The sequence below is a fragment of the Gopherus flavomarginatus genome, chromosome 6, assembly GCF_025201925.1.
Source record: "Gopherus flavomarginatus isolate rGopFla2 chromosome 6, rGopFla2.mat.asm, whole genome shotgun sequence".
NCBI lineage: Eukaryota > Metazoa > Chordata > Testudines > Testudinidae > Gopherus > Gopherus flavomarginatus.
Genome location: NC_066622.1, coordinates 137,892,677 through 137,920,254, shown reverse-complemented (window position 1 = coordinate 137,920,254; position 27,578 = coordinate 137,892,677). Strand labels below are relative to the sequence as shown.

At 52.9% G+C, this 27,578-nt stretch overlaps 1 protein-coding gene across 3 annotated transcripts in view; it reads left to right on the top strand.

Annotated features, from left to right (window-relative positions):
- The window catches only part of FBXW4 (F-box and WD repeat domain containing 4), an 89,285-nt gene extending 65,102 nt beyond the window's left edge, over positions 1–24,183 (top strand). Inside the window, exons 6-9 of one of the 3 annotated variants that reach the window (XM_050958170.1) lie at positions 2,463–2,528; positions 22,280–22,420; positions 22,627–22,768; positions 23,431–23,636. In XM_050958170.1, the coding sequence (XP_050814127.1) occupies positions 2,463–2,528; positions 22,280–22,420; positions 22,627–22,768; positions 23,431–23,547 (466 nt within the window). In that variant the 3' untranslated portion in view covers positions 23,548–23,636. Of the gene's footprint in view, positions 1–2,462; positions 2,529–22,279; positions 22,421–22,626; positions 22,769–23,430 lie in introns of all 3 variants that reach the window. The other 2 variants (XM_050958172.1, XM_050958171.1) reach the window with 2 other exon arrangements.
- The last annotated feature ends 3,395 nt before the right edge of the window (positions 24,184–27,578 follow it).

The following is a 27,578-nucleotide window of genomic DNA, read 5'->3' as shown; positions in this document are numbered from 1 at the left end:
ACTTTTCTGCAACTGTTGTTAATCTGGGTTGTGTTCTTCTAGGCTGGCGGGTATTGAAGTCTCTCTGAACATTGGAAGCCTCCAGCTGCAATCCAGTATGAGAGCACTAGAGTGGAACGGCCCAGGGGAGTGAGAAAGCTGCAGGTTTTGGGCAGGGAGCAGCAGTGTGCAGCTCTCTTTAGATGATGCTTTAGAGAGTTGGGACAACTGGGAGTAAGGAGAAGAGGACCCTAATCCCTACCACAGGCTGGTTGGCTGTCAGAATGGCAGGGATTAGAGCTAGCGGTTCCTCCCACCTCTCCCTTCCTATTGATTTACCTCCATGTTAATTTAGACCTGTGGCCGCGGTCAAAGAGGCTTGTTGCATACCTTCTGTGTCTGCAAAGCAAGGGGCTTCTCTCTCTCTCTCTCTTTTTTTTTTTTTTTAAGGAAAAAATCTTAAGAACCCAATTGCCCGCTTGACTGGTTCCCGAGCTGCTATTATGTTTCTAACCACAGTAATTGGCTTTACTAGTTATTAATGGATTACGTTAAAGGGAAAAAAAGAGACAAAACCCAACACCTAGCTTTGTAGTTCTAGGCTTCGTTGACCAAAATGCTGCCTACGAAATTGGCGGTCAATTGCAGAGTTGTTGAAGTGACTCTGTTTTATGCCGCTCTGTACTTAACAGCCTGTCAGCATTTCCATTCTAACACCCCTCCTGGCTATTCTGTAAGGAGCTGGCGGTGAGGGCTGGCATGGGGCAGGGAACCTGGGCTTTCAGCATATCGGTCCAAGAGCGTGTCATGTTGGATCATGCCTGAAAAACAAATGCTGTGCTGATTTTTCTACGTTAAAGTGACATAGTGGCCACCATCAGTTACTTTAAAGAGGCTTTCCCCCACCTCCTGTAATGGCTGGAGTGTGGGTGGTGCCAGGTCCCTACCCCTTCCTGGTAATATAGTTGGTGGGTGTTAGAGTTTATGGCCAAGGGAGGGCTGATCTTTCAGCTGAAATGTAGAGTGAGAAGACAGAGAATCCTGGATTCCAATCCAGTTCTACCCCAGACTTGCTTGCACCTCTCCTTGCCTCCGTTTCCTTTTCTCCAACATGGGGATAATAACGCTTGCCTACCTCACAGAAGGCTGAAGATGAATTAATTAGTTAGTTAAAGCAGGCCGAGACCTTCCCCGAGGTGGGAACTGTGATAAATCCAAGGGATTTATTAAAAAATTACTCTGGCTATTTTAAAGCTTGGCTGTTCACCATCACCTGGGTCCTTATTCTGGTTTGTCCTTTCAGCTGCCAAGCATCCTGTGCCACTCCAGAGTGCATTAAAGCTCAGCTTGATCCCAGTCTGGATTTAAAGCTGTGACTCCATTTTCTGCATTTGAGCTATGCCCATCACTGTGATTTTGGGGGTATCTTCTTGGTAGTTTGTAATAAATTAGACCTTCTGAAAGATAACTTACAGCAAATCTCGTCATAAGTTGATGATTTTCTGGTTCAGGATGGAGGCTGGCACAAAATGAGCAGCGTGGAGAATTGCCACACGTGACTGAGTTTCTCCAATTAGAGTTCTGGGATTGGGTCCTGCCTTATCAAATTGATTCAAGACCAGGCATTGTACAGTGACTTCTGGAGCCCAGAAGTACATCAGCGGGTCTGTATTCATCACATGGAATTTTTGAACTGACATTGCAGGAATATGGAAATGAAACCAAGTTATACGGCAAGAGAGTCCAGTCCGTTATAGTGGTGGGTGTTTCTAACAGGCGTCTGGCCTGTCGCTACTATGAAAGTGCTGCACATTTTTTGCTGGCTGATTCCACGCATGACCAGAAAGTAACCGTGGGGTTTATGCAGGGTTTATACACAGTTATGTGGAGTCCTGTGCTAGTGGCATTGTTGAGGAGGCACTTTCCCACGTATGTTATAATTACAGCGCTCCAGCTCTTCCAGTCTGGGGTCCCCACACAGCTCTGCCAATGTTCCTAAGTCCTGACCTGAAGCATTCTCTGCTATTCCAGTCCTGCGCTCCTCTGCAGTGTTGTGTGTCTTGGCCAACTCATGGGGATCCGGGGTAGACCTCCTCAGCACCAGCCATTCTCCTCCTTCAGATCCTTCCTCCCAACACTCCTTGGCCATGATACTTCTAAAAAGCGTGACAGTGGTTAGGCTCCTGGTGTGCTGAGACCGCTACCTGTCACGCTGACCAATGTTTTCTCATTGGTTTCTTGTATTCCCCTGTCGGTCTCTCTGTGTCCATCTGTTCTGTCTTGTCTTACGCTTAGATTGTGAACTCCTATGTTTGTACCTGCACCTAGCACATGGCTGGGGCCCCTAGGCACAAACAGAATAACAACGTTCTTGGTGTCTCTGCTGTTTCTTGCCCTGAATTAGAAATGTTTTCCGTAGCACAGCTCCTCTTCACGCTCCAAGGGGAGATGGCTGATGCTGGGTTTTTTTGTTTTTTTGACAGTTCCTTTGTGACTGGGACAGCTTGCTGTGGACACACGTCTCCTCTGAGAATCTGGGACTTAGAGAGGTAAGCATGTGGCCAGACCTTACTGTGCATGTTTCATTTTTCGGGGGCAGGAGGAGAAATGCACAGCTGGGGCTGCCTATAACCTGACTGTCGTCTGCAGTTTGCCAATTTAGTCATATGTCAGCCATGGGGCAACGGAAGGTGTAGAGGTGAGATCTCAAGAAAAGTGACTTTCAGTTTCTCAGAATAAGGGGGGAGGGTGAGAGTTTCAGGGTAGACATGAGGCAACTCAGCTTGAAAGAAGGACCCCGAGCCAAGAGGGAGCGTGCAGAGAAGAGGCCAAGATTGGGAGTGTGGTAATAATTGGGATGCCGGAGAAGGGAGGGAGGGGATTGATGTTAGAGACAGGGAGTTGGGGAATGACACAAACTTAAGATGGACATCTAAAAAACTTCCCTGTGGAAAGTATTCCACACCCTGAGATCTCGGTCAGGAACTGAGACATGGAACTCTTAAAATGATTGGACAGAGCACTAGACAACCAGTAATTGTGAATAATTCTGTATCAGCAAAGATGGGTTGGGTGATCTAAATAGGCTTCTTCCACCTTTGTCCCCTGTGAGCTTCAAACCGTATGCCTACTTAACCACGGCCAAGAACCCTTTCCCTAGCCATGTCCCAGAGCGCAGTGTGTTTAGTGAATTGGACATTTCAGAAGCCCCTTGCTCTCATACAACTCCTGTATATTCTTCCAGCTTCTGAAGATAGAGAGAGAGACATGGATATTGTACAGAGAGTAGGAAATACCCTCAGATTTTGTTCCACAGAACACAGTTCAGCAGAGATAATGTGAAACTCTTTTACTGTACTTGAGTTCAGGTGTTAATATGCAACTTCCTTGGCCCTGAAAGTCCCCTTTTTCCCTGGTGCCAGGGATTCAGCATGTATGTGCTCCAACATTCCAGTGAAAGGGATTTCCTATCCTGTCTTGTTTTAGTACAAAGAACAGACTGGCTGCAATTTTTTTCTTGAGCAGATAGAACCAGTTGACATAGTTTATTTAGCTTGTTCAAGAACAAGGGGGGATATTCAGTGAAATTAAAAGGTGGGAAATTCAAAACCCATAAAAGGAAACAATTTGTAGGCATGCAATTAGCCTGTGGAACTCATTGCTACAGGAAGTAATTGAGGCCAAGAGTGTAACAAGATTCAAGAAGGGATTGCTCATTCATATGAATGTCAAGACTATCCAGTTATAATTAATTATAACACATTTAGAAAGGAGTATTAAAGCCTCTTTTAAGGGCTTAAGTCAATCTCTAACTGTTAGAGAGCAGGATGAGACTTGGGGGACAGATTATTCTGTCTGCTACTGTGGGTTTCTTGCACCTTCCCCAGGAACATCTGGTGGTGGCCACTGTCAGAAACAGGATACTGGCCTGGGCGGACCTGGGGTATGATCCAGTTCTTCAGTTTCCACCTTTGGAATAGACCATAGTTGACGGAGATGGAAATGGTCACCATGGCCAGCACCTCTGCCATGCTGAGTGTTCCCTGCTGCCTGTTCGCCAGCACTTTGCCTAGTCCCATGTAAACACCCCAAGAAATGGGGCTTCTCCCCTTTCCTCTGGGAGATTGTCTCCCAGTCAAATAGATCTCACTGGTGGGAACTGTTCCTTGATATCCAGCTGACATCTTTCTTTGCTCAGTTTCATCCCAGCAGTCCTTGTTATACCAGCTTATGCCACAGGAAGTAGCTCCTCCTCAGTGGTGTCTGTATTGTCTCTTGAAAGTACTTGTACATCTCCTGTCACGCCTCCTCTTTGGTTGCTTTTTGGTCAAGGTACGTGTTCTATACTGTCTCTCTCCAGCTAAATCGCCCTTTCAAGCAGTTGAGTTATTTTAGTTACATTTATCTGAATTCTTTCTAATTTGCCAACATTTCTCTGCTGTTGAGATGCCAGCAGCTGAGCACAGGGAAGTCTGGAGGTCTAGTTCTGCTTAGCAGTTTCTGCTTGTAGTTCATGGTGAAGGGTTGAATAGTGACTTGGTAATTTCATGTGATCACCTAAATTTGTCTTTTCCTTCAGTCTTAATACGTGGCAGAGGCTAATGGTCTGGGTCTCTGCATGGCGGCTGTCGGGGTGTAATGCAGTCTGGGAAAGCACTGGCCTTAGGACTCCGCACAGGTTGGGTTCCAGTTCTGCACCTGAACTCCGCCGAAGGAAGGTTTGAGGTTGACAGCCTGGGCGTCTCTGTGTACTGAGGAGTGAACAGCACGTGTATGACAAGATCACAATAGCACAGCACAGCTGTACATGATGGGTGTGCTCCGCTTAGGCCTGGAATAGCAGGGAGGGAGGCCGGCCATGCATATCAGGATTGAGGGGTGCTGGCCAAGCTGAGGGTGAGGGGGACAGTAGTCCAGGACTGAAATGTCAGGGGGGCTGTGGATTAGGACTGAGGGGCTGGAGAAATGGGTGGGGTGTGTGTCAGGACTGAGGTGCACTGGCAGAGCTAGGTCATTAGGTTTATTTACAAGTGCTGTCTGTCAGAGCTGGCTGTATTCGCTGCTATTCTATAGTTGTAGTTGGTTTAAGTTTTCAGTGTTGTTATATCTTTAAAGAAAAACAAAGGACCTGTCATAATTGATGCTGTCCAGCATTAACCCTGGCACGTGCTCTTTGGTGAACTGGGTGTTGAGCTGTTTGGTTCCAGACTGGTGCATAGATGTTGAGGTGATGGGTGCCATTTGGGTGTATAGGCAGGCTCCGAGACCCTGGCTTGTGCTGGGGCCTCTGGTGCTCTTGAACTCCTGGCTGCTCTCGAATGAAAGCATCTGCCAGGAGCGAAGGGACAGGCTGCAGGGCTAAGGGGCTGGTCGATCTAACAGCCTGTCCCAGAGAAGCCCAAACAGATAATAAAGCTGTGCAGAAAATAGGATTAAGGTAACAAGCAGGCATGAAGGAGTTTGATCTTTCAATAAGGCCAAAGCCTGATTGACAGGCAGATCAAAAAGCTGGGATGGCCAAGCCAATGGGCCTAGCTCATCGGGCCGATTCTTCCCTCTTCACCTGTCCCAGCTGGAGTGCAACCCTGGGCCCTGTCTGTGAAGCTGCAGGAGATCCCCATGGTGGGCCGGGGTCCTGCGAGGATGCACTGACGCAGGCTTCTGGATGGAGAGCTCACTTCAGTGGAAGAGCAAGTGGCTGCTGGTGAACTGTGTGGCTCGGGTGGAAAGCAAAGTGGCGACGGGGTGGGACGGACGACCTCAATCCCAGCAGTTCTCAACCTCTCCATATAATGTCCCTCTCCCCAGCCCAGGGCCACTGCTTGGGACACCTTTTCTGAGCCCGTTGGCGTCGCTCCTATGCTGACCAGCAGCATTGTCCATAGGAAAGCACTATGGGCTGCTCCTACAGGGTCTGTGCACGCTGTCTCCGCAGCACTACCAGCCCTGACTGGCTCAGGAAGCCACAGACCACCCATGGGAACTAAGTCCTGGATCTCTAGAAATACCAGAGCCTCTCGAGCTGGCATGTCCTTTGCAAATGTAACAGCTTAGAGCTATTGGTGAGGGTTGAAAGGCAGCACCCGTGCAGAGTGTTTCTGCTGCCATCAGGCAGGCAGGGTGGGAATACAGTCATCACTGACCGCCTCTCTGCAAGTGCCTCGGGCTGTTTTCTGACCTGGGACGGCCATGCTGCTCCTCCTGACAGGCTGGTGGGAGCTGCATGTGTGTGTCTGAGAGCAGGTCTTCACCTGCCTCTACCTCTCACAGTGAAACCCCCAGGAACTCAGAGGGTGGATCAGCCCCCAGTTGTCATGTCAGTGCTCCTGTTGTCCAACACCCGACACTAAGCTGTGGTGATCTCCTGAGAATTCCTGTTCCCTTGGGGTGGGTGGTCTCTTGAATTCTCCACAGCTGAGAGTTGGAACTTGCTACAAAAGATTTAAAGCTAAATAACTGGAGAATCCTGATCTTCTTAGTTCCAGACTGGACAAATCCTTGGCTGATACTTGTAGCTGTTGTTCTTGGCATGAAGGTGTTAGGCCCTTTTCTGTTCTCTGGGGTGGCCTGTTGCGTCGCAGTGAGGGACGGGGACGCGGACAATGTCTTCACCTGGAAACTCCTTCTGAGCCTTGCACAGGGTTGGCTGGAGTTTGGGGTGAAGATATTTGTTGGGGGAGGAGAGGCATGTTCAGCTGATGGCATCGGACCAGAGCAGCACAGGCAGTTTGCAGAACTGAGTCGAAGGCAATGGGATGACCCTGTAATGCCCAGTCATTGACTGCTGGCTGACATTCCAGCTGCAGGCACACAGCTGGTCCTTTCGCCTGGTGTGAATAAGATCTGTTGTTCCCGAATGAGTATTTTGAGGCAATCCCTTAGACCCTGCCCTCCGGGACATATCGTGGCATCTTAACGCCTTGTGCTGTAGTGACTGGAAGTTACCCCGTTGCTTCAGCCTGACACTATTGCCATTTCGGTCCCAAAGGTGTTTGGGGAGGCTCTTAGTTCCGTGCAAGCTCACCTTCGCAGATGTGGGAGGATCAGAATTACCCCAGGAAGTTCTTGGATGGAAATCCTGGTGGGTCGCTCCACTCTGCCAGGTCTGAGTGCACTGGGGATGCTACAGCACTGTCCTTACAAGAAATGCTGTTACGGTGCATCTCGTGGTGTGGCCAAAAGTGAGAGCAAAGGATCTGCGGTAGGGAACAGGCCTGCCTCCGCTGGGACTACATGCCCCAGGCCTTCCCATCGTTAGCATGGGTAATTCTGAAGTTCTGCCTCGGGAGGTGGGCTAGGGCTGGCATCCAGCATCCTGATTTCTAACCTCCGCTGTCCCGCTGATTCCCTCTGACTTTCCTTTAGCAAGGCACCTTTCTCTGCCCATTATGGGGTATGACCCTTCTCACCTTTGTCCATGTTGCGGCATGTGCTAGGCACTCCCTCTCTGTCCCAGCATGCCAGCTGCCCATGCCCGCTTCATGTTAAACCCTTCCCGAAAACGTGTTTTTTCAACAGGCGCTAACAGGGCTCAGTAAAGGTACTGTCCCCAGCCCATTTGAAGGGCAAGGTGGTGTGGGATGGAACCTTCCTCGGAGTCTCCCAGAGCACTTGGTGTAGATTCTTAACTCCTTGGGACGTGGCCTGGGACTGCCTGTCTGTCTGGGACTGCACTGAGTTCAGTATCCCTGCTCAGCAAGGAGCCCCCGGGTCATGGCCGGCCCAATTACACCTACTCCCTCTGGGATTGTGAGGCCGCTTTTTAGAACAGAAACCCTGCCTGCCTTCAGACACAGCTATCAGCTAACCCCTTGGGCAGGTTATCCCAGATCTGTCCATTCTGGGGTCTCTACATCGGCCTGAGGAGCAGCTGGTTGCGGAGGGAGCATTGTTCTGATCCAGTATGGCTGTCCCTGTGTCCTGAACGTTTGGAGTATGCAAAGCACCACGCTGTCCTTTTGTAAACCTGCAGCGTGCTACTCCCCCAGAGGCACATGGGCCGAGACACAGGAGAAGGCATGTTAACTGTGCTAAGGTTAAACAGCCGCGGCTTCTCTCTTCCTTTGAAATCTCCCAACTCTTTCCTTTGAAAGCGTTTGTGGCAGCTTGTTTTGTTTTGTTTTCTTTTCTTTTTTAGAGAACCCTCTAATTTCTCTTTTGGGTCCCTCCGTCCCCCGAGCCCTTTGAAATCGGCTTTACGCCGTCTCTGACACCAAACTGACACTTTGCGTTTCCCCACTTCTTATCCCTTTATGGCAACAGATGTTGAAATTTTGTATCCCTTTTATCTGTCCCTCTTCGCCCTCTTCCTGTAATTAGGTTTCCCTTGTTAGCAGTACAAAGTGGGCTGGTGCTGCCCGGCCTTTTGAGCCATTGTGTATGAGCACATGTGGGTTGGTTTTTTTTTTTTCGGAAAGGTCCCTTCCCCCTTAAGTGGTAGGAGTGGTGTGGACGAAGGCTGCAGCTTTTTTGTTCTCCATTTATCTCTGCCACCTTTTCAAAGGGATGAAAAAGAGTGAGGGAGAGGGCGCACTGAGGGGAAGATGCAGAGCTGCATTTCTTGACCCAGTCAGGCCTCCTGCCTCCTCTTCAGGTGTTCCAGGCAGGGCCCCTTTGATGTCAGTGGGAAGCTAGTGCTGTGCACAAAGCCAGGTGAAAGGTGCGGGCTTCACAAAAGCTGCTGGGAATAGGGGTGAGGGGAGTTCCAGGTGTGTGCACTGGGCACGCTGCCGAGAGGGCGGGGGAAGGGTCCTGCAGCGTCAGTAATACACCTCTGTATGTGTCCGGGATCAGGCCACAGTGCTATGAAAACAAAGCAGGAGCGGCCACGCAGGACGTGCCACCTGAAGGAGCTGCACCTGCAGCTTGCTGAATTGGCTGCTGCTTGGCCCGTTGACTGATCCACTTTAGTATCTGTTCGGGTATGTGAGCCAGGTCCCCCTCAGCTCTTGCAGGGGAGTGGAGTGGATGCACTAACGGGCCTCTTCTGTCTCAGACCATATTAATCCTATCTACGTTTGTGCTGTTAACATACAGACCAACGCCACCAGAGCAGCTGGCAGCAGGGCTGGTGCGTCTTTACGTTTGCGTCTTCACCTTTCTGGATAAATTTGTTAGTCTCTAAGGTGCCACAAGTACTCCTGGTCTGATTGAGGACAGACACTCTTGTCATTTTAAATCCAGTCTTTCTAAGTCTCGTGCCCAATCCTGCAAGACTGTACTCGGCATAGCCCCGCTAATTCACTGGGACCAGTTGGGTGTGTAGGGGGACTCGGGAGAAGAAGGGTTTGCAGGATCAGATCCGAGTTATAAGTGTATTCCTAACTCTTCACAGAGAGAGTTTTGTCGAGGGATAGGCTTTGGTACACCACGGAAGTTTTAGATCTGTGTCTTCTGTTAAATTCCACCAAAGTCTTGCAGAAGGCGAAACCTTACAGCTTGGAGAGTTTAAACAAACCCTAGGGAATCCTCCAGGATTTTAGGATGTGGGGGGTGGAGGAAGGGGAGCAAACCAGTTAAGTAATTTTGATGTAGTACATCCCAAACGGGGAGAGAGGTCGCTGGTAGAAACTCCCACCAGAGTATGCCACTTACGTTGGCTCCCTCTTGATAGTCAAAAATGGAGAGAGGTTGCCAAGAGGCGGGAGTGATATTGTAGGATGGTAAACATCTGGCGTGGAGGCCACCTTTTAGGGCTCTGGAGGCAGGGACTGAGAAATGGCTGTAGACTCAGAATTCACCCAGCCTCCTACAGTACCTTGGTTTTGCTGATTTGTTATTGCCTGGGCTTATGCAGTGCCGGCATGGAGTGTTTGTGTATACATAGCTGGTTATTTCCATCGAGTGCCAGATTCTAATGCCGTGTTGTCTCCCCTTTGGATTATTTGAGGAACTGAAATTGTCCCCAGAACTCTAAATAAATGGGGGTAGTGGAGTGGGCGGTAATACGGTCTAGTGAAGTGGGGGTTCCTCTCCCAGCTGCCCCCTGGACCTGCTCTGTGACCTTGTGTAGGTCATGTCACCTCTGTTCCCTTCCCTGTGTCCTGTCTGTTCAGGCTGTACGCTCTCGGAGGCAGGGCCTCTGTCTGGGTGCTTTGTACGACGCTCAGTGTGGCAGGGCTCTCGTCTTGTTCAGACCTTCCAACGATGCTGCAGTACAAATAGTCCTAATAAAAAGGACACATTATGCAGCTGGATGGAGAGATCGGATCCAGGTTTTAGTTCTAGTTAAAAGAAAAATAGACGGATACTTTTAGGAATGAAGATGGATCTTCTGCCTTCAGGCACAAACTGATTGCCTGAGAGATCAGGAAGGAATTTGAGGAAGGAAGGAACCCCTCCAGTTCCCCAGGTAACCCAAAGGCATTACCTGAGTTTTTCTTGCCTTCCTCTGAGGCATCCAGGCATTGGTCATTGTCAGAGGCAGGATGCTGGGTTTGATGGGCCAGCTATCAGATCCCATGTCTCTTGGATGGCAGCTTCTTGCGATGTCTCCATTAGCTGTATCCAAAGGTCTGAGTCTTGTCTGAACGTGTGAGATCTTTTCCTGGGGTCTGTATAAAATCTCCAAAACCAGGTCTGGGCTTTCTTGTTCTCTGTTGATGGTGATTTTAACATCACCCCTCTGGGCCCTGGCTGCAGTTTCATAGGCTCCTCCCTTACCAGTGTTGAGCTGTGGCTCCTCTCCATGCATCTTCCCCACTAGCACAAGGTGAAGTTTTTTAGTCCGAGGTTCTCACTGCAGCTTCAGCCACTTCTTATTCCAAACAAACATGGCGCCAACTTCTGCCCTTGGATTTGTGTGTCCTAGAGCACAAACTGTCCCTTTCACTCCGATTCAGACCTATTGATGACAACTTAACAACACCTGAAACAAGCCAAAAGTGCGTGTGTGGGGGTGAAAGTGCCTAGTGCATTGATCAGTTTCATCCCCAGGAGCCCGAGCAATCTTTATTTTTCCCTGGGTTGAGAGAGAATCAACAGAAGCCGGGGAGAAGAATGGAAACCAGTGAATGAGGAACCCCCTCTGCCGCTGGTTAGCACTCGCTCATTTAAACAGATGGCTTTGTTTTGATTGGGAGTCTCCATTTTTTTGTCTGCCCACTAAAGAAGACCTCCAGAGCTCTGTCCAGAAAGGAGCCGTACAGTTGCTTATTCCCACACAAGTGGTGCAAGAGGCTCTGAGAATTCCCTGCCTCTTTTCCTCCCCTGGCTTTTTTCCCTCTTTGCCCAGAAATCACAGTTTGAGAGAATTCCCCCCTACTCCTCCCGCTGGAAAGAAAGACCAAGAGACATTCCTGACATTCTTTGCAGAGAAAAGGGGTTAAATGTCTGAATTTGGGGGTCACCGTGTTATACAAATTGCAATCTAATCGTTTTTACAAGAACACACGTGTGCTAAGAAAAGGAGCCAGGGACAAGAAAGACAAGGGGACAGACAGCTTTTTTTGTCCTTTTCCCCCCAAGGTTTCAGGCTATTGTTACGTCCCCGTCCCTCTCCCTCCTCACCCCCGAGAGGGAGAACATTGGTTTTATAGTTAAATTGGTCCGTAAAGCAGAAGGGCTTGGTGCCACTTCTGTTTGTTTTCCCAAATAAAAGCCCCAGCGGGGTCCCTTTTGCACCGTCGTGGCTTTATTTGAAGAAACTGGCTTTTTCCCATAGCCCAGCATGTCAGTTTATCCTCTGAACTTAACCTTACGGGAACCCGGACAACAAAAACTCACAGGGTCCCAGAGCAGGCAAGGTAAAGAAATTGTATCTTTTTATTGGACCATTTAAAGTGTGTGTGGGCCAATTCAGAGAAAGCAGAAGAAAAGAGGGCAAAACTCCTTCCCCATCCCCTCCACCTCTGCTGTCACCGCCCCCCTACTGCCCGCTGTATCCAAAAGTTTGCCTCCCTCCAGCTGGCTCTGGGAACTTTGCTGAAACGGTCTCTGCAACCTCAGAGTGTTCCTTCCCTTTGTTAGTCCCCGCACCTTGGAACACTTCTCCTTACTGTGGCCCATTTAAGATCGAGACGCTTCCATAGACTCCTAATCCCTTGAGTTCCCTGCCGGGCCTACAGGCCTCAGGTACATGAAAAAAATAACATTGGGCTAACGCTGCAAAGATACAGTGAGAGTAATCTGGGTGTAGGAAGGGTGTGGCTCGCTGGTGTATATCCCTTCATTGTCTGCCTCTCCTTGGCATTTCTTCAGCCTGTATTTCCCCTGGTTCTCTGCAGCCCCTGCTGCTCTCCTCTGCAGGTCGCTTGGCAGATTTGGTGCTCTCTCCAAGTGTGCTAACTAGAATTGGGCAAAGGCTACACTGTGTGTAATTTTATGAGGCGAATTTTGCTTCCTTTCCCTGTTGGCCATTACAGGAGGGCAGGCTTATGGCTTTCTTGAACTGATGTGTTCAAACATCCAGATCACTCGCACTGAAGTAATTTGTTTATTCTGTAGATCATTCACAGTTGGTTGGTTGCAAGTGTTTTGCTATTTGAAATCCATTGATTGGACACAGGTTACATGGAATCACTTTTCATCCTTGGTTGGTGGATGAGCATCATTCATAGAATCTGATTTCCAGAGGGAATATTTGTTCTGTACATTCAAATATTTGGTTTTGGGGGACACACACTCTGTTTTGCATATAATTAACTGTTTCCCTGAACACTCCTACCAACAAATTTGGTATGCCGAATATTTGTAGAAAGTGAACATACGGGGGCTGTAGATGCCGATGAATCAAACTAATCTAAAAATTGGAACCAGTGAGTGGAATATTGCTTGTAGCATTAAAACCAAGAGTTGGGCTAAATTTTCCCGAAGAAACACCTGGCAAAGAGCTAAAGCAGCTGAACCGAGTGCAGAGAGGTAGATGTTTGCTTGTTTTCGGCTATAGTGGGTTAGAAGATCTTCTGAAAATCCCAACGTTACAGTTACAGAAAATAATTATCACTCCTTGGAAGAGTGAAGGAAGCTTTTGCTTCACGATGGATTAACTCTGCCTTTGGGCACAATCTAACTCCCCTTGATTTTTGCAAGGGTGGATTGTATCCTTAGGTATGTCCAATCTTCCATTTTCAATTCTCTAACTTACTTTTCGTCCTTGCTACTGTTTCCTTTTCTGTATTTCACCCAACTGGGAGAGTGAAACTCACCTGGCCACTTTCGGTTGCTGGTTCTTGTGACCTAGTAATGCTGTTGTATTCAGCGTTCCAACACAAGGGAAGAGTTAAAAACAAAACAAAATCCCACTGGAATATTTTAAAAATAATGTAATAAAAATCTTTGTTTGTCCAAAGGATCTAAACTAATGGAAATGAATCAAGGGTTATCTAACGTCAATGTCTGAACAAAATGCCTGTGGCTGTTGATCCTGTCTGGCCTTAATAATTCTTAGATGCATTCCCCAAGCCCCAGAGCATTAGCACCGTGTTCCCATTAGATGTCTCAGACCCGTTCTAGGAGCAAAGGAGTCAGAATATTCTTATGCGACAACATCCACTAAATCAGGAAAAGAGTGAGCTGATTGGACTTCACCTAGTTCATTTCCCCTAGGGCCAGCTCAGGGTTGTTCCTGAAATTATCTTGTCCAGGCCAAAGACTTTAAATTGCCCAAGTGCTAGGGTTTCCAGCACTTTCCTTGGGAGACCGTTCTGCAGAGTGGTGTAGTGAACTGGGCAGAGGTTCACAGCACCCCTGCCTTCTTAAGCACTTGGGCCAGATTTGTAAAGGTGTTCAGGGCCCAAAGATGGAAATAAGTGCATATGGGGATTTTTCACAAGTTTTTACGTGCGTCTTTAGGCTCTGAATACCTTTGAAAATCTGTCCTTTAGAAAGTCCAGTGATGGGCACTATAGAGAGCTGCAGGCTAGATAAACTGTGGAAGTTGGGTAGTGAATGAGACAGGAGCACAGGAAGGGATGGCCTGGGACCTAGGAGTGATGGGTTCAGGTCCTGTCTCTGCTCTAGACTGGCTGTTGGCCCTTAAGTCACGTAGTGTGCGGTTGCCTCAGTTCTCCACCTACAAAGTAAGGACGGGGCTTCTTGACCTCCCAGGAGTGTTGCAAAGAGAGAAATACCTTATTGTCTGGGACGTGCTCAGATGCTACGGTGGCCTATAACAAAAGGAAAAGGGGCCTTATGTAGTGCTGGGTTGGGGTGATGTGCAGGATGAGATCACTCCCTGAACATCAGACTGGCTGCGGCCTCGTTCGCTGAGCAGTGCCCTGAACGAAGCAGGAGCCCTGTAAGGGGAACCGGTGGGTGGTGATGTAATTCCCGACTGTATCATACTGCACATGCACAAGGGGGCAGAGTTAAGGCACCGTGGGCAGCTTTAACGCTGCCATTTCCTCACTTTTGAGTGCTTGGCTTCACAACCTTAACATTTTCTTTCATTTAGGTTTTTTTTTTAATTGAACGGACTGTCTGTAGAACAGTTTGTCCAATAGATTCCCAGAGCAGGTGTATTGCAGAAGGCTCTGGGAAACTGGTTGAATGGTTGCAGCGATCTGTTTATCTGATGAATGTGGCACATGCGTCTTGTTTGTGAATTTTTCGTTAACTGCGTTTGATTTTCTTGGACTTGTTCCTGGTGCTCAAACGTGTCGGCAGACGAGCTGCTGGCAAACCGTGGCCACCATATGAACTTGCTGCTATTCATTTCTACTGCCGCGTGATTGGCCACGTTGGCCAGCAGGTATGGTTTCTGGTCCCTGATTGAGTGTAAGGGAAGAGGAGAATGGCTTGTGAAAGTCACTGGCGCCGCTACAGTGTAGACATTCCCCAAAGCGATGGGAGGGGTTCTCCCGTCACTGTCAGTAATCCAGCTCCCCCATGGGCACTGGGTTGATGGAAGAATTCATCTGCTGACCTGTCACTGTCTCCATCGGGTTAGGCTGGCATAGCCGTATCTCTGGGGTGTGGTAGCTGTGCTGGTGTAAATTGCCAGGGTAGAGCAGCCCTGGGAGAAAGCAGGAGCAGTTTGTGCAAGAGCTAATGCAGGGGGATTAAAAATTAGGGGGCATTTTAACCTTTTACAGCTTGAGTCAGGCCAGGAAACGGGCACGTCTGCTAGATGAATGAGAGGCTTATGATTTTGTAGGCTAGGCTCAGAGTCCGCATTACCTTTCCTTTCTTGCGTTCGCACAGCACAATCAGGTGTGCATTCGTGCGTGCTCTCATCCGCAGAGGCCTTGTCTGTCTTACTGAATTGCCCCAGGCCAGGAGCTTCCTGAAACATCTTCACTGTGCTGAACAGGGCGGGTGAAATGTTACACTGGATTAGGTACAGGCTTTGCTGTAGCCTGGCTTCAGGGAGGGAACTGTTTCCCTTGAGATCTGGTGCACCATGCAATAGTAAATGTACCAGTTCCATAAGCGGACTAGGTGCCAGTTCTGGAGAGGGAAGTTTGGTTTCTGAATTTAAATCAGCAAAGAGTCCTGTGGCACCTTATAGACTAACAGACGTTTTGGAGCATGAGCTTTCGTAGATGCATCCGACGAAGTGGGTATTCACCCACGAAAGCTCATGCTCCAAAACGTCTGTTAGTCTATAAGGTGCCACAGGATTCTTTGCTGCTTTTACAGATCCAGACCAATACGGCTACCCCTCTGATACTTGAATTTAAATCGCTCACCTTCAAATGCAGGAAACTGTGTTGTCGATTCCTCCTTCCTGGGCACATGGGCCCTGGACCTCTTGCTCATTAACCTGCAGAACTAAATACAGCAAAACTCATCCCTGTGACTTTGTGTTTCCTCAGCACATGGGCCAGGGGTCACCCAATGAAATTAATAGGCAGCAGGTTTAAAACTAACATAAAGAAGTATTTCTTCACACAATGGACAGTTAACCTGTGGAACTCCTTGCCAGGGGATTTTGTGAAGGCCAAATGTATAACTGGGCTCAAAAAAGAATTAGATAAGTTCCTAGAGGATAGGTTCGTCAATGGCTATTAGCCAAGATGGCCACGCGCTGGTTGTCCCTAAACCTCCAACTGCTGGAAGCTGGGAATGGGCAACGGGATGGGTCACTCGATAATTGCTTGTTCTGTTCATTCCTCGTGAAGCACCTGGAACTGATGGCTATCAGAGACAGGATCCTGGGCTAGACGGACCGTTGGTCTGAACCAGTCTGGACGTTCTTAGTGACTTCTACTTGCATTCCTTTCCCACCTGCCCCCAAAGGCTGTAATTAACAGAGGGATTTCCCCACCGGGCGGGGAAAGAAGAGAGAGGGGAACTTCCTAGCTCTACTTTTGGGTACTGCAGTGATGGGCGATGTAGAAATACCCACCTCGGAGGCAGCCTTCCCTCGCAAAGCAGGCAAGCGGCCTGGCTGGTCTCTAGTGCCCAGGAGTTGAGGGTTAGAGCAGGGCTGGGGATGACAGTAGCATCACCCCTTCAGCCCAGTCCACCGAGCTAGGGGCTGACTCAGGGCTGGGGGCCAGGGAGAGGAAGGCTGCTCATTGAGCCCTTTGCCCCGACAGAGCAGTCCCCAGTGCTCTGTCTGGCTAGACCAGGCCGGGGCTCACTGGGGGCGGGATGCTGTTCCCCAGCACCAGAGGCTGGGAGCTGCTGGCTGAGCCCAGCTTGTGCAGTGACCATGTTCTTGTGATGGCCAGCGAGCCCCCAATACACACCTGAAGGAGTGACCGTTGGCTAGTGGAAGCAGCAGGGCCTCGAGTCGGGCCTGGGGTCTATCCCTGGCAGTGCAGCAGACCAGCTGGTGACCTCCCCCCCCCCGAGTAAATCCCAAGCGGAGTGGGTCCAGGCCCCCTCCCGCTCTGCTGGCTGCTTCTCCCATCAGTGCAGCTCCATTGGCTTCTTCCCCCCCCACCCCCCAGCCTTTCATCTCCTATTTTTAACAAACAAACAAACATAGATGAAACCTATACAGAGGAGCCCAGACAAGTGCCCCGAGAGCACGCCCGGCCGCCCGCACATTAAAGGCTCTTTAGCAGGGGGCAAAAACAAACAGCAGGGGAAATAAAAAGCAAACGAGCGGCCCCAACATGCGCGGGCTGGGTAGCACGGGGGCTCGGTGGAAGCAGATGTTCACCTAATGAATGTGGCTGTACAGTCACAAACATGTGCGGGCCAGGCCGGGCCGGGGGACTGAACAGACCACTTGAAAGTGGGCTGAGTGCTAGCAGAGGCACCAGAGCCCTGCTCTGCACAAGCCCTTCTGCAAACGACCTTTTGTCGCATGGAGAAGGGAGCTCTGAGGGCCAATGAGCGATGGGATTGGGGGGTGCACGCCGTGGGAAAGATGCGGATGGGGGTGAACGTCTCCAGGCGTTGCTCAGGGGGTGCATACTGAGCAGCGAGGCTGATCAGAACATTGATTCCCTCTTCACCCCAAATCCAGCCTCCTCAGAGCAAGACTGGGGGGTTATGCTCAGCGCCCAGCATGCTGAGGCGGAAGTGGGGGGCCTAGGCTTCGCCAGGGCCCCCCAGTCTGGTGAGCACCAGGAAAGGACTGGATGGAGGAAGGGGAGCTAGAGGGACAGTGAGGGGAAGAGGAGAGAGCCGAGTGGATCCCTTCCCTGAGATGTGACCGTCAGATGCTCCCGGCCCTGAAAGGGTTCCAGGGATTGGCCTTTAGGGGTGGCACTGGTGGTGCTGCCCCCCACCTCCCCATACACTCTGCGCAGAGCAGAGGACTGTGCTGTGGGGAGGGTGGTTTGAGCTATGCTAGCTGGAGGCAGGCAGGGAGCACTCCAGGGGTGTGTGTGTGGAGGGGGCGGGGGGCTGTACTCTCCTTGGTCCAGCACAGACACAGCTTGCAGTTGTCCCCTCCTGTTCGTGCAGGGTCAGTCTGTCCGGGGTTGGGAGGGGAGAAGGTCTCCCCAGCAGCTGGTTGTGGACAGCTGACACGCAAGCAACCATGCTGAGCAGTCCAAGAGCCAGCGAGGGGTGACGCAGGCAGCTGGGGGTGCTCAGAGCCTCCGGGATCGGGGCTGCTGCCCAGAGGTAGCAGCCCCGACGAGCGGTCTGTGTGCTCCTCTTTTCCCAGCCAGCTGCCTGCTTCCTCTTCACCCACGAGTGGGCGTCTGGCATTGGAGCGCGGGCGGGGCTCCCTGCCTGGCCCCAGAGGTGTCGCTGAGACCTTAAGTGACAGTCGCCTTCGCACCTCAGAGTGGGGAGCGCTCAGGTTCAGGTCTGAGCGGAGAAGCCGGAATGGGCTCCGTCTGCCAACACCTTCCCTTCCCCTCCCCGGCCCGGCTGGCGGAGAAGCGAGGTGCTGACGGAGGGGCAGGCTTCCAGGCACGACAGAGCTCAGAGCGGCAGGTGCTGAGGAATAGGCCGAGGATGGCCCTCCCTCACTGCGCGGTGCGGCACTGCGTGTGGCCTGGCTGCTGGCCCCGAGGGGCACTCCTGGCTGCTTATTCGGCCTTCCTGGGGCAGGGACTCCGCTGCCTCGTTGGCTTCTCCATCCCAGGAAATGCCCACACCCCCTCCCTGGGCTGTGCAGGTCAGACAGGAGGATCCAACGCTGCCTTCTGGCCTCGGGATCGAGGTCTCCATCTGCCCCCTAGCATGTCTGTTCGAGGAGATCACCCCCCTGCATTGCAAACCGGTGCCCTCCCCAGCCAGGCGCCAGCTCCTGCTCTGGCTTCCCCTGGTCTTCCTCCAGAGCGGGGCCAGGCTGCTCGCCTTCGGCCCGACTCCCTTGCACCTGCTAGACAGTCATTTGCTTCAGAGGGAGAGAATAGCACGTGGAAGGTGCCACCGGCCATGTCTCCTTAGTAACATGCCAAGCACCAGGAACGGGAAAGAACAGAGCAGAGCTCTACCCTCTAGGAGCCAGCCCATGGGCTGGGACCCCAAAATACCCACCCCAGGGACCCGTCAAAGGGTGACGCGTAGTGCTGAGTACTTTCCTCCCTCAGTAACTAAGTTAATTGCTGCCTTGCCGAAGGTGTGAAGTGTAATAGCAGGGCCAAGTATCAGAACTAGAGATGCTGTCTTCATACATCAAATCAACCTGCCAGCCCAGCAGCACAGCCTCTGATCTGCTGGCAGGGCTCTGCCGCGTCCCAGGGACTCTAGCTGGCTGCGTGCTTGCAGATGCGCAGTGCAGACAAGGTCGCTGAACGTTTTGCTCAGCTGTATCCTCAGCTGGGCCGAGGGGATGAAGAGCTGCCCTTGGCCAGCAGACCGAATGGGGCCTAGACAGTGTAGGGACAGGCCGGCAATTTCTGAGCCAATCAGAACCTCTTGGCTCCCAGTTCCAGACTCTTGGGAAGCTCTGAAATGTTGACTTCCCTCCCTCCCTTTGGTATATTGCACTGGGGGGCATGTGTTCACATGGGGGCTGCGAGGTCTACTGGACAAGGCATGTTACTCGGAGATGGGGCTCTTGCTGTGTGGCCTTGGACCTCTCCCTTGTGTGCTGAGGAGGAGGCCTGTTTGGAAGCAGGGAAGGCCTGCAATCTCAGGGCAGAGCATCTCCTCGGGACCGGCCCTCTTCCCTGCATGCAAGGCTAGAGCTAATAGGAGCAGATACGCCCACAGGGCAGGTCCATGTTTACACAGTTGCTTTTGTGCCCCATGTCTGTCACCTCAGTCCTCTAGTGCGTCAACTGGAGACCAAGGCCCAGGATTGTGTCTTTCCTCTACCCTCCCTCAGCCCCGTCCTCTCTGAGCTGGTGGCACTGCTTCCAGAGAGAGCTGGGCCCAAGGTGCTGCTAGGGGCAGCTGGAACAGGCAGGAAAGGGATCTCCGTCTGTCTCTCCTCTCTGCGGCCCCTGCACCACAGTGTCTGAGCACCTGCCAAGTGCTTCGCAGACACTCTTAGGAGGCAGGGAAGTATCACCCCCATTTTACAGATGGGAAAACCAAGGCACAGATTACATAATTTGTCCAAGGTCTTTCAGGAGTCTGTGGCAAAGCCAGGACTGGAGCCCAGATCTCCCCCAAGTGCCTTAAGGAAAGGCCAAGCATCCTCTGTCTTTCTCCTGTGCCCGTTGAGCTAACGCACAGCGGTCTCGGATTGTGTGGGGGCCAGCGCTGCGGCTGGGAGGTGAAGAGAGACGCTGCTGCCCTTGGGAAGGGAGCAGTGGCCAAAGCTCTGGGGTGTCAGAGCCACGCAGCCAGGCCAGAGCACAGCTCCTGCGTCTCCCCCTGCCCGGAGTCTGCAAACTCTTCAACCTCCCGACCTGCCCACAGGTGCAGGGCTGCCGAGGGGCAGATTGAAACCCTTCTTGTAAAGGGTTAATTTATTGCAAGAGGCTGTGAGGACTGAAGGCTGGATTCCCCAGATCCCTCGCCCGGAGAAACAAAGTCCAATAACCCAGCACCCCTGGATTCATGTCGGGGGGATTAATTCATGCACTTGATGTTAAAGCTTGTCCGAGAGGTTTGCATGGGGGGGGCATTGCTAGGGCTGGCTGGCCTCTTTAAATGGTTGCTAGGGGCCTGGCATCAGGGGCCGGTGTGATTGCCCACAGTCACGGTCACGGAGGGAATTACGCAGCCACAAAGAAATGGTTATTCTCCATAATCTGCTCTTTGGAGAGCGACTGGGGGAACCAGGCCGGCCCCAGCATGCAGCCCGCGCTGTGATCATAGAAGCGTGCTGGCTGCAAAGATCGGGGCAGGGCTCGCCTTCTGATCTGGGGGACACCACTGCTCCAGCCGCTAAGCTGCTTTCTCAGCTAGTTCTCTCCCGGGACACAAAGGTGTTTGCTTGTTTTAACATCTCCCGGGACTCTATTTCTCCCTTTGTGTGGTCTTTATCCCCCCGACGAGGCTTTAGCCCAGATTACAGACGGAATTAAGGTATTTGCCTAGGATGCCTCAGAACTGTGTGACACTGGATCAAGGAGCAGAAAGTAACAAAATAACTGGGGGGGCTGCCAGTGACCCCACCGGCAGGGCCCCTTCTCTCGGCTTTCAAGAGCCCTCTATTGTCCTGGGAACCAAGAGGCTGGTTCAGACGGTGGCCGTGCGGCGGCTTTCAAAAGCAGGTGCTCTGGGGTTCATTGTGTCCAGTCTGGATTAGGCCACTAGAAGGAAGAAAAGGAGGGTTTGGCCCCTCTGAGCAGCTGGTCAGGGTCTCCCTGGCGCGGCCGAGAAGCTGCGGTTGGCCTGTGGGGTGGAGGGGAAGGCTGGAGGGTCAAGCTTGAGAGGAGCTAGCCCTCGTCCGGGATGTGCCAGGAGCCGCAGCTGGTCGCTGCCCTTAGGGAAGGGATTCCCAAGCCGCCTTACTCAGCAGCCCTGGCAGGCTCCCTGTTCGCAGCCGCTTCGCTTACTTCTCACCCGCTTTGGCCTGTTGCGCTCGGTGGCTGAGCAGAGCCAGTCTGGCTGGGGAGCTCGGGATCGGGGGTCAGTGTCCAAGCGAGAATACAAAGCAGCTGGATTTGAGGGTGGGGAAGGCATCATGGGGCACCTGTTTGCTCCAGTCCCGCAGTCCAACGGGGTGAGGGCAGTTTTGGGTTGCAGAGGGGTGTGGTGTGGCTGTTCCCCACTGGATGGATCTGGGGTGACCCCCTGTGGAATACCTGTATTCAGTGGGGGGCAAAGAGGATTCGCAGAGGGTGCAGAGAAGAACAATCTGGGGGCTGGAGGGAATGTGCAGCTTGTCCAAGTGCTGCGTGAGGCGGGGGCTGTGGAGGGAAGTGTGAGAATCACGCCTGGCCAGGAACGAGTCGGGGGGTGCTGGGGCTGGCAGGATGGAGTGAAGACACACAAAACGCGGGGTCAGTGTCCTAGGAACAGCTTCCTGAGGCCGAGAGCCCAAGGCAGGGGAAGGGGTTGGAACCAAACCGGCCACGTTCCTAGAAGCCCTGCTGTAGGGACCGATCCGGCCTGGCTGGGAGACGGGCTGCACAGTCCCCCTCTGCGAGGCCTGTGATTCTTCTCCGCCAGGGACCAACAGACCCAATGGAGACACCTCAGCCCCCGTGGCTCCCCTCCTGGCTGGTGTCTGGGGAGGCGACGCAGGGGCTTTGAGGGCTTCTGCATGCTGTTAAAAGCTAGACCTCGGCGCTGGGACAGCCCTGCTGGGTCCCATCTTCCCTCTGCCCTGCCAGTGCTGAGGAGGGTGAGGGTGAATAGCTCCAGAGAAGGCAGGGTGGAGGCTGGGCCACTTCCCTCTCCACTCCCCCTCCGCAGAGGGGCATGGCGTCGTGTTACCGGCATCGAGTCCAGGATACCTGGAGCCTCTGGGACTTCAGGGGCTCTTGCTAGTCCCACGGCAGTAGCAGCTGTGCACTGGGGAGAGGCGCCCGAACGCCGTGTTATACCACGCCGAGTCCTGGTGCTGTGCTGAGAGCAATCCCCCTCCTGGTTCTCTTTCCAGTGGGCAGCTGGCGACCTGCTTAGGGACCGATTTCCACCGAGGAGCCGGAGTCCTGGACATTGTCTACGAAACGCCGTTCACCCTCCTGTCCTGCGGCTACGATACCTACATCCGGTCCTGGGACCTGCGCGTGAGCACGAGGTAAACGCGCCCTGGGGTTGGACAGCCGGGCTGGGGGCTGCTCTTGCTTCCAGCTGTGCGTCCCGCTGGGGCAAATCCTCCGAGGGACTTGCAGTCCAGCCCCAGTCCGGGTTCCCCTGACTTCCTCTGGCAGAGGCTGAGGAGCCGGTGCTCAGCACGGTCTCCTGCTGCCAGGTAGCTACCTCTGTCTTTCTGTGCCACCCCAGGAAGTGTGTCCTGGAGTGGGAGGAGCCCCATGACAGTGCCCTGTACTGCGTGAGGAGTGATGGGAATCACATGATTGCAAGCGGCTCCGCGTATTACGGTGTGGTGCGGCTCTGGGACAAACGGCAGAGCAGGTGTTTGCAGGTGAGGCAAAGGGGATGGAAGGTGCCATCGGGCCCAGGAGCCTCCCTTCTGTGCCCGTTCAGTATCTGACTCTGCCTGCGCAGCGCCAGGCTGCTGGCTGTTCAGGCTGCCTCGAGAGCAGCGCGATGACCCGACAGCCCAGAGTACGGAGGTTGGACTCGGTGTCTTCCCCCTGGAGGGCCCAGGTGGGTGGGGACCGGAAGCTGCTCCTATCCGGTGGCTGCGCGCTGCCTGCGTGCGATGAGCTGTGGTTCTCAGCGCAGTTTCCCTAGTTGCAGACCCCCAGTTGGCCCCAGAGACCAGGCCCCCTTTCACCCTAGTGTCTGCAGAACAAGGCAGAGGGGCACAGGCGGGTGGTGGCAAGCGGAAAGCCTGCGCTGCCATGGCCCGGCTGTGCCTCCTCTCCCAGCAGAGGATTTCGGGGCTGCTGAGAGGTGCCAGTTTGATAGCCCTAAATTGGAGTTTCTTTGAGCGGGACCCCCCATGGGAACACTCGCCTCTGCAGAGTCCTGTCTCCAGTTCCCTTTGCTAGCCACGATGGCAGCCCAGCTGCTGGTGCTGCAGCCCGTGACTTGGGGGCTGTGTTGCTGCCAGGTGCCTGACTCGGAACAGGCTGCTCCAGTTGCTTGTCGGAGAAGTGATTCTCGGCTCATTCTTTACAGAGCTTCTCGCTGTCCTCTCCCACCAGCAGCCCCGTGTACTGCCTCCGCTTCAACACCACCCACCTTTATGCTGCCCTGGCGTCTGCCCTGCACGCCCTTGACTTCACCGCCCCCTGATGCCTGCGCCAAGGTCCTTCCCGCACCACAGCTGCCTCTGGCCGCTCCCGGTTTGGCCGATCTGATGCTCAGCTCAGGGATTGCAGGGCGGGAGAAAGGCAAATGGCCATGGAGACTTCTCAAGGAATTCCTTAGCGGCCAGAAAGCATCTCCCTTGAGTGCTGGAAGAGCCAGATTGTCTCCGACTCACCTGCCTTTTACTTTAAATAAAGGCAAATTGTCCTTTACGCCTGTTTATTTTGTACAGTTCAGGTTGGTTTGGTTTTCAGTGTGCGACGGTAACGGGTCGGCTGGGAGAGCCGTGCAGACGTTCCCGTCAGTTGCGCAGCGCTGCTCTTGGGCATCTGAGCAGTGCAGAGCCAATTAGGACTGTGCGCGCAGTGCATTTCATTTGGGAGACGGGCAGAGCCTTGAACAGCCAGGCACAGCCAATTTTGCACCTGCCCCTGCTGTCCTGACTGCTTTTTGTTACGGCCTCCAAAACAGCGAACGGGAAGCAATCTGGGAGCTGAAACCTCGGCAGGCTCTGGCTGAATCCTACCAAAGCCCGGCTCTGCCGGTTGGCTATTGGGGACTGGAGTGCGCAGTCGGTTGGGCTGGGACAGTCTGTTTGCTAAATAAAATGTCAAAGGGAAATGGAAGAGACTCAATTCTGTGAAACTGCGTAAGGCTCCCGAATTGGTAACAGGCGCTGGGGGCCGAGGTTCCCAGTGCAGCTGCCTGAGCCGTGTGCCGTGAGAGGCTCACATGCAAAATGGCCCAAGTGTTTGCAGCCTGGCACCTGTCTGGGACTTTCACTCCTTGTGTGTAGATGGCAAATGTACAGCGGGGGGCTGCAGGTCTGGAACCCACAGCCGCCTCATCTGCCACAGACCCAGGCTGGGAGCCTGGCTCTCGCTAGCGCTCATCGCAGGGCAGAAAAGGGGCTCACAGAATCCTGCCCTTGGGCCTTCATGGGGAGATGAGGTTGGATGTTTTGTCAAGCCCGTAATCTGCCCCTAACCTCTACATATATCGGCCTGATCCCACAACCCAGATGGGGCGAGCAGTGCCATTGAAAGGGCCAGCTCCGCTCTCTTGCACAGGGCGTGCAGAACCTGCCAGGCTGGGACCTCTTTGCCATTCACCTTCAAAGCAGGTCCCTGCCTGGAGCTGGATGGGGTACAGGAGAGACGTACCTTGTTCCCTGCCTTGCCTTGCAGCTGTTCAGCCTCCCTGGCCTTGCGGGTACTACAGCAGCAAATTCGATTTCTCCAAAGCTAGGGCCTCGTGGGCAGCTTATCAGGAGCCCAGGGGCCACACCTGAGTGGCTCAGATGGAGCAGATCACAGATGCCCTAACAGGGACTGCCGCTGCATCTTACAAAGACTACAGATTCCAGTGTGCATTGCTCTGTCTTTAAGTAGCTGGAGCACTGCATGCTGGGACCTGTCTCTGTGAGCTGCACCTCTGCATTCAAACTGAGGGTGCTCACAGGCTACACTGGTCTGTACTTTTGGGGTATCCCTGACATGAAGGAGAAGCCTGCTAAGCTTTGTACTGTGATCAGCTGAGCCAAGCTCCTGTGCGAGGCACCTCTCGTGGGCTCGCTGGTTTGTGATGCTGTAGGTGTGTAAAACTCCTCCCCTGCAGCTGCTGGTTTTCCTTGTTTCTTTGATAGAAGTAACGAATTCCCTGTGTATGCTTTGGTAATTGGCTCCCAGGTGGTGAGGGTTCCAGTGAGCGAGCTGACACAACACAACCCTTCCTGCATTTCCCACCATGCAGGCCGGCCTTGCTTCCAGACCAGTCACAGCAATAAGTGACCGTTCCTTTCCTTACGCACCTCGCAACATCCTCTGGGGGGCGACCTGCTCTTTTTTTCGAGCGTAAGGTGAGGTCTCTGCGAACGAGGGACCTACTCAAACCAGTTCTGTCAACTAAAACCGGTAGAGCCCTAGGACCGGATGGGATGGAGCCCCTGGTGCTAACAGCACGTCAGGGTAAAGTGGCTGTGCTGCTAACACTTAGGAAATCTCATTAAAAACCAGCTCCTGGACCCAAAGGTTGGAGGCTACCCAATGGGGTTTTTCTTTTCATAACAGCACAGAGGGTGCTACTGCGAATGAAGCTGGGGAGCCTTTCTTAGGCACACGGGGAGTAACAGACGTATACAACTGCTGTGTGACCATGATTGGGACCAAGTAGCATCTCTAATTGGTTAGAATTCAATGAAATAAGGAGAAAGAACTGGGGGATCTAATTCATTTGGCCTTTCAAAAAGCCTGGCCCATGTCCCTTGCAAGAGGCTATTAAGGAAACCATAAGTAGCCAGGGGGTGAGGGGTAAAGTTTTGTCCTGGATCAGACACCAGCAGGACACTGAGTAGGAATAGAGAGGCACCTTTCAACATGGTGGAATGTTAACCATGGGGTGCCCGCAAGGAGGTGGTGGTTCTTGTCTGTACCATCCCTATCCATTTCTCACTGTCTTAGAATCTATATTGCCTGCCCTTGAGTGCACATGCCCTGCTGACTTGTCAGCCTGGCGACAAGGGATTTTCCTGCATCGTGGCTGCGTGCCAGGGCAAAGAACTCAAATTGCCCTGTGCCACGAGCCGGCTGCAACCACGGCTGCCCAGCCACAAAGTGCTTTGCAAAGTGGGCCCCCCTCCTACCCCAGGGGACATACAGGTGCAGACGTCACGGCTAGTGCTGCCGCTCTGGGCGACCGTAGGTGACTTCTGAACGTTGACATTATACCTAGGAAGCTCGACTGACCACAAGCCGTATCTGTCAGTTCCCACGTGCTAACAGCCAGGGGTGTGGTCAGTGTCCGGATGGGGACGTGGCCAAGGAAACTAGGCAGGAGGGTTTATAATGAATAATGCCATCCCTGCTCTGTGGAGCTTATAACTGAAGAGGCAACAATCGGCCATACCCTGCTGGGAGAACCGGAGCATGGTACTTTTACAGGGGGAAGGGTCTGCCAGTAATATGGGAGTGGGCATAGTGTTGTATTGAGAGTTGGCAGGTGTAGGTCTCGCAGACGTGGACTCTGCAGGGGTGAGCCCTGGGACTCGGGGGAGAGGGGGTTGTTTTCATAGACTCAGAAATGTCGGGCTCGAAGGGACCTCGAGCGGTCATGCGCTCCAGCCCCCTGTTCTGATGTAGGACCAATAAACGGAGATCTCTCCTGAGCGGTGCAGGGCGGACCTGGCTGGAGGCAGGCGCTAGAGAGGTGGCTTTGGTGAGCCTGCTGTCGGTTGGAGGGCACCAGGGATGAGGTGGGGTGGGAGAAGTGAGCAGAGCTGCAGGTGGCCTCTTCCCCAGGGTCCCAGCGTGACTTCAGAGGAGTTGGGAAACTGCCTGTGAGCACTTCTGGGCCCCTGGTGCTATGGGAAAGAGCAAGTTTATTGGCCCCACTGAGCCAGACAAATTGCACCTTGAATAACTACACTCACTTCTCCCTGCAACGCAAGTTACGTGCCCCATACGCCAGTGCCTGGCCTGCGCTGCTTACCCTGCTTACTGCCTCCCTGCTCTGTGTTCGCAGGGCCTTGCTGGGTGGTTCCTGACTCCCTTTTGAAAGGTGGGTAAGGCCCGAGATCGTCTTCCGAAGTGCAGCTAGAGGGAGTGGGCACCAGCCCCTCACAGCCAGGGCAACAGGGAGACAGCCAAAGATTCCCTGGAATGACGGTACCTCCTCCGACACAACCAGGCAGGAGAGCCCCTGCAAAGCCTGGTCTTTCTGGTACAAACCTAAGGGTCTAATCCCAACCCCCCGACTGCTTTGGGTCAGCGCTGCTGTGAGCCATATAGGAATAGCGGAGGATGTTCCTCCCTCCGCAGCATTCAGTGGGAGCTCGGAGCTTCTGCTCCCGGGGGAGGAGGAAGCATCATTTCCCCCCCTCTGTGGCAGCCCATGCTGCCGCGGGGATTGCGTAGGTCAGTGCTAGCCGTGCGAGGGGGAGTGGGGAGAGGAAGCAGCCCTGAGGTTGGTGTCCCCAGACCTGAGTGTGGTGTGGTCCATTCTCACAAACCAAGCAACCT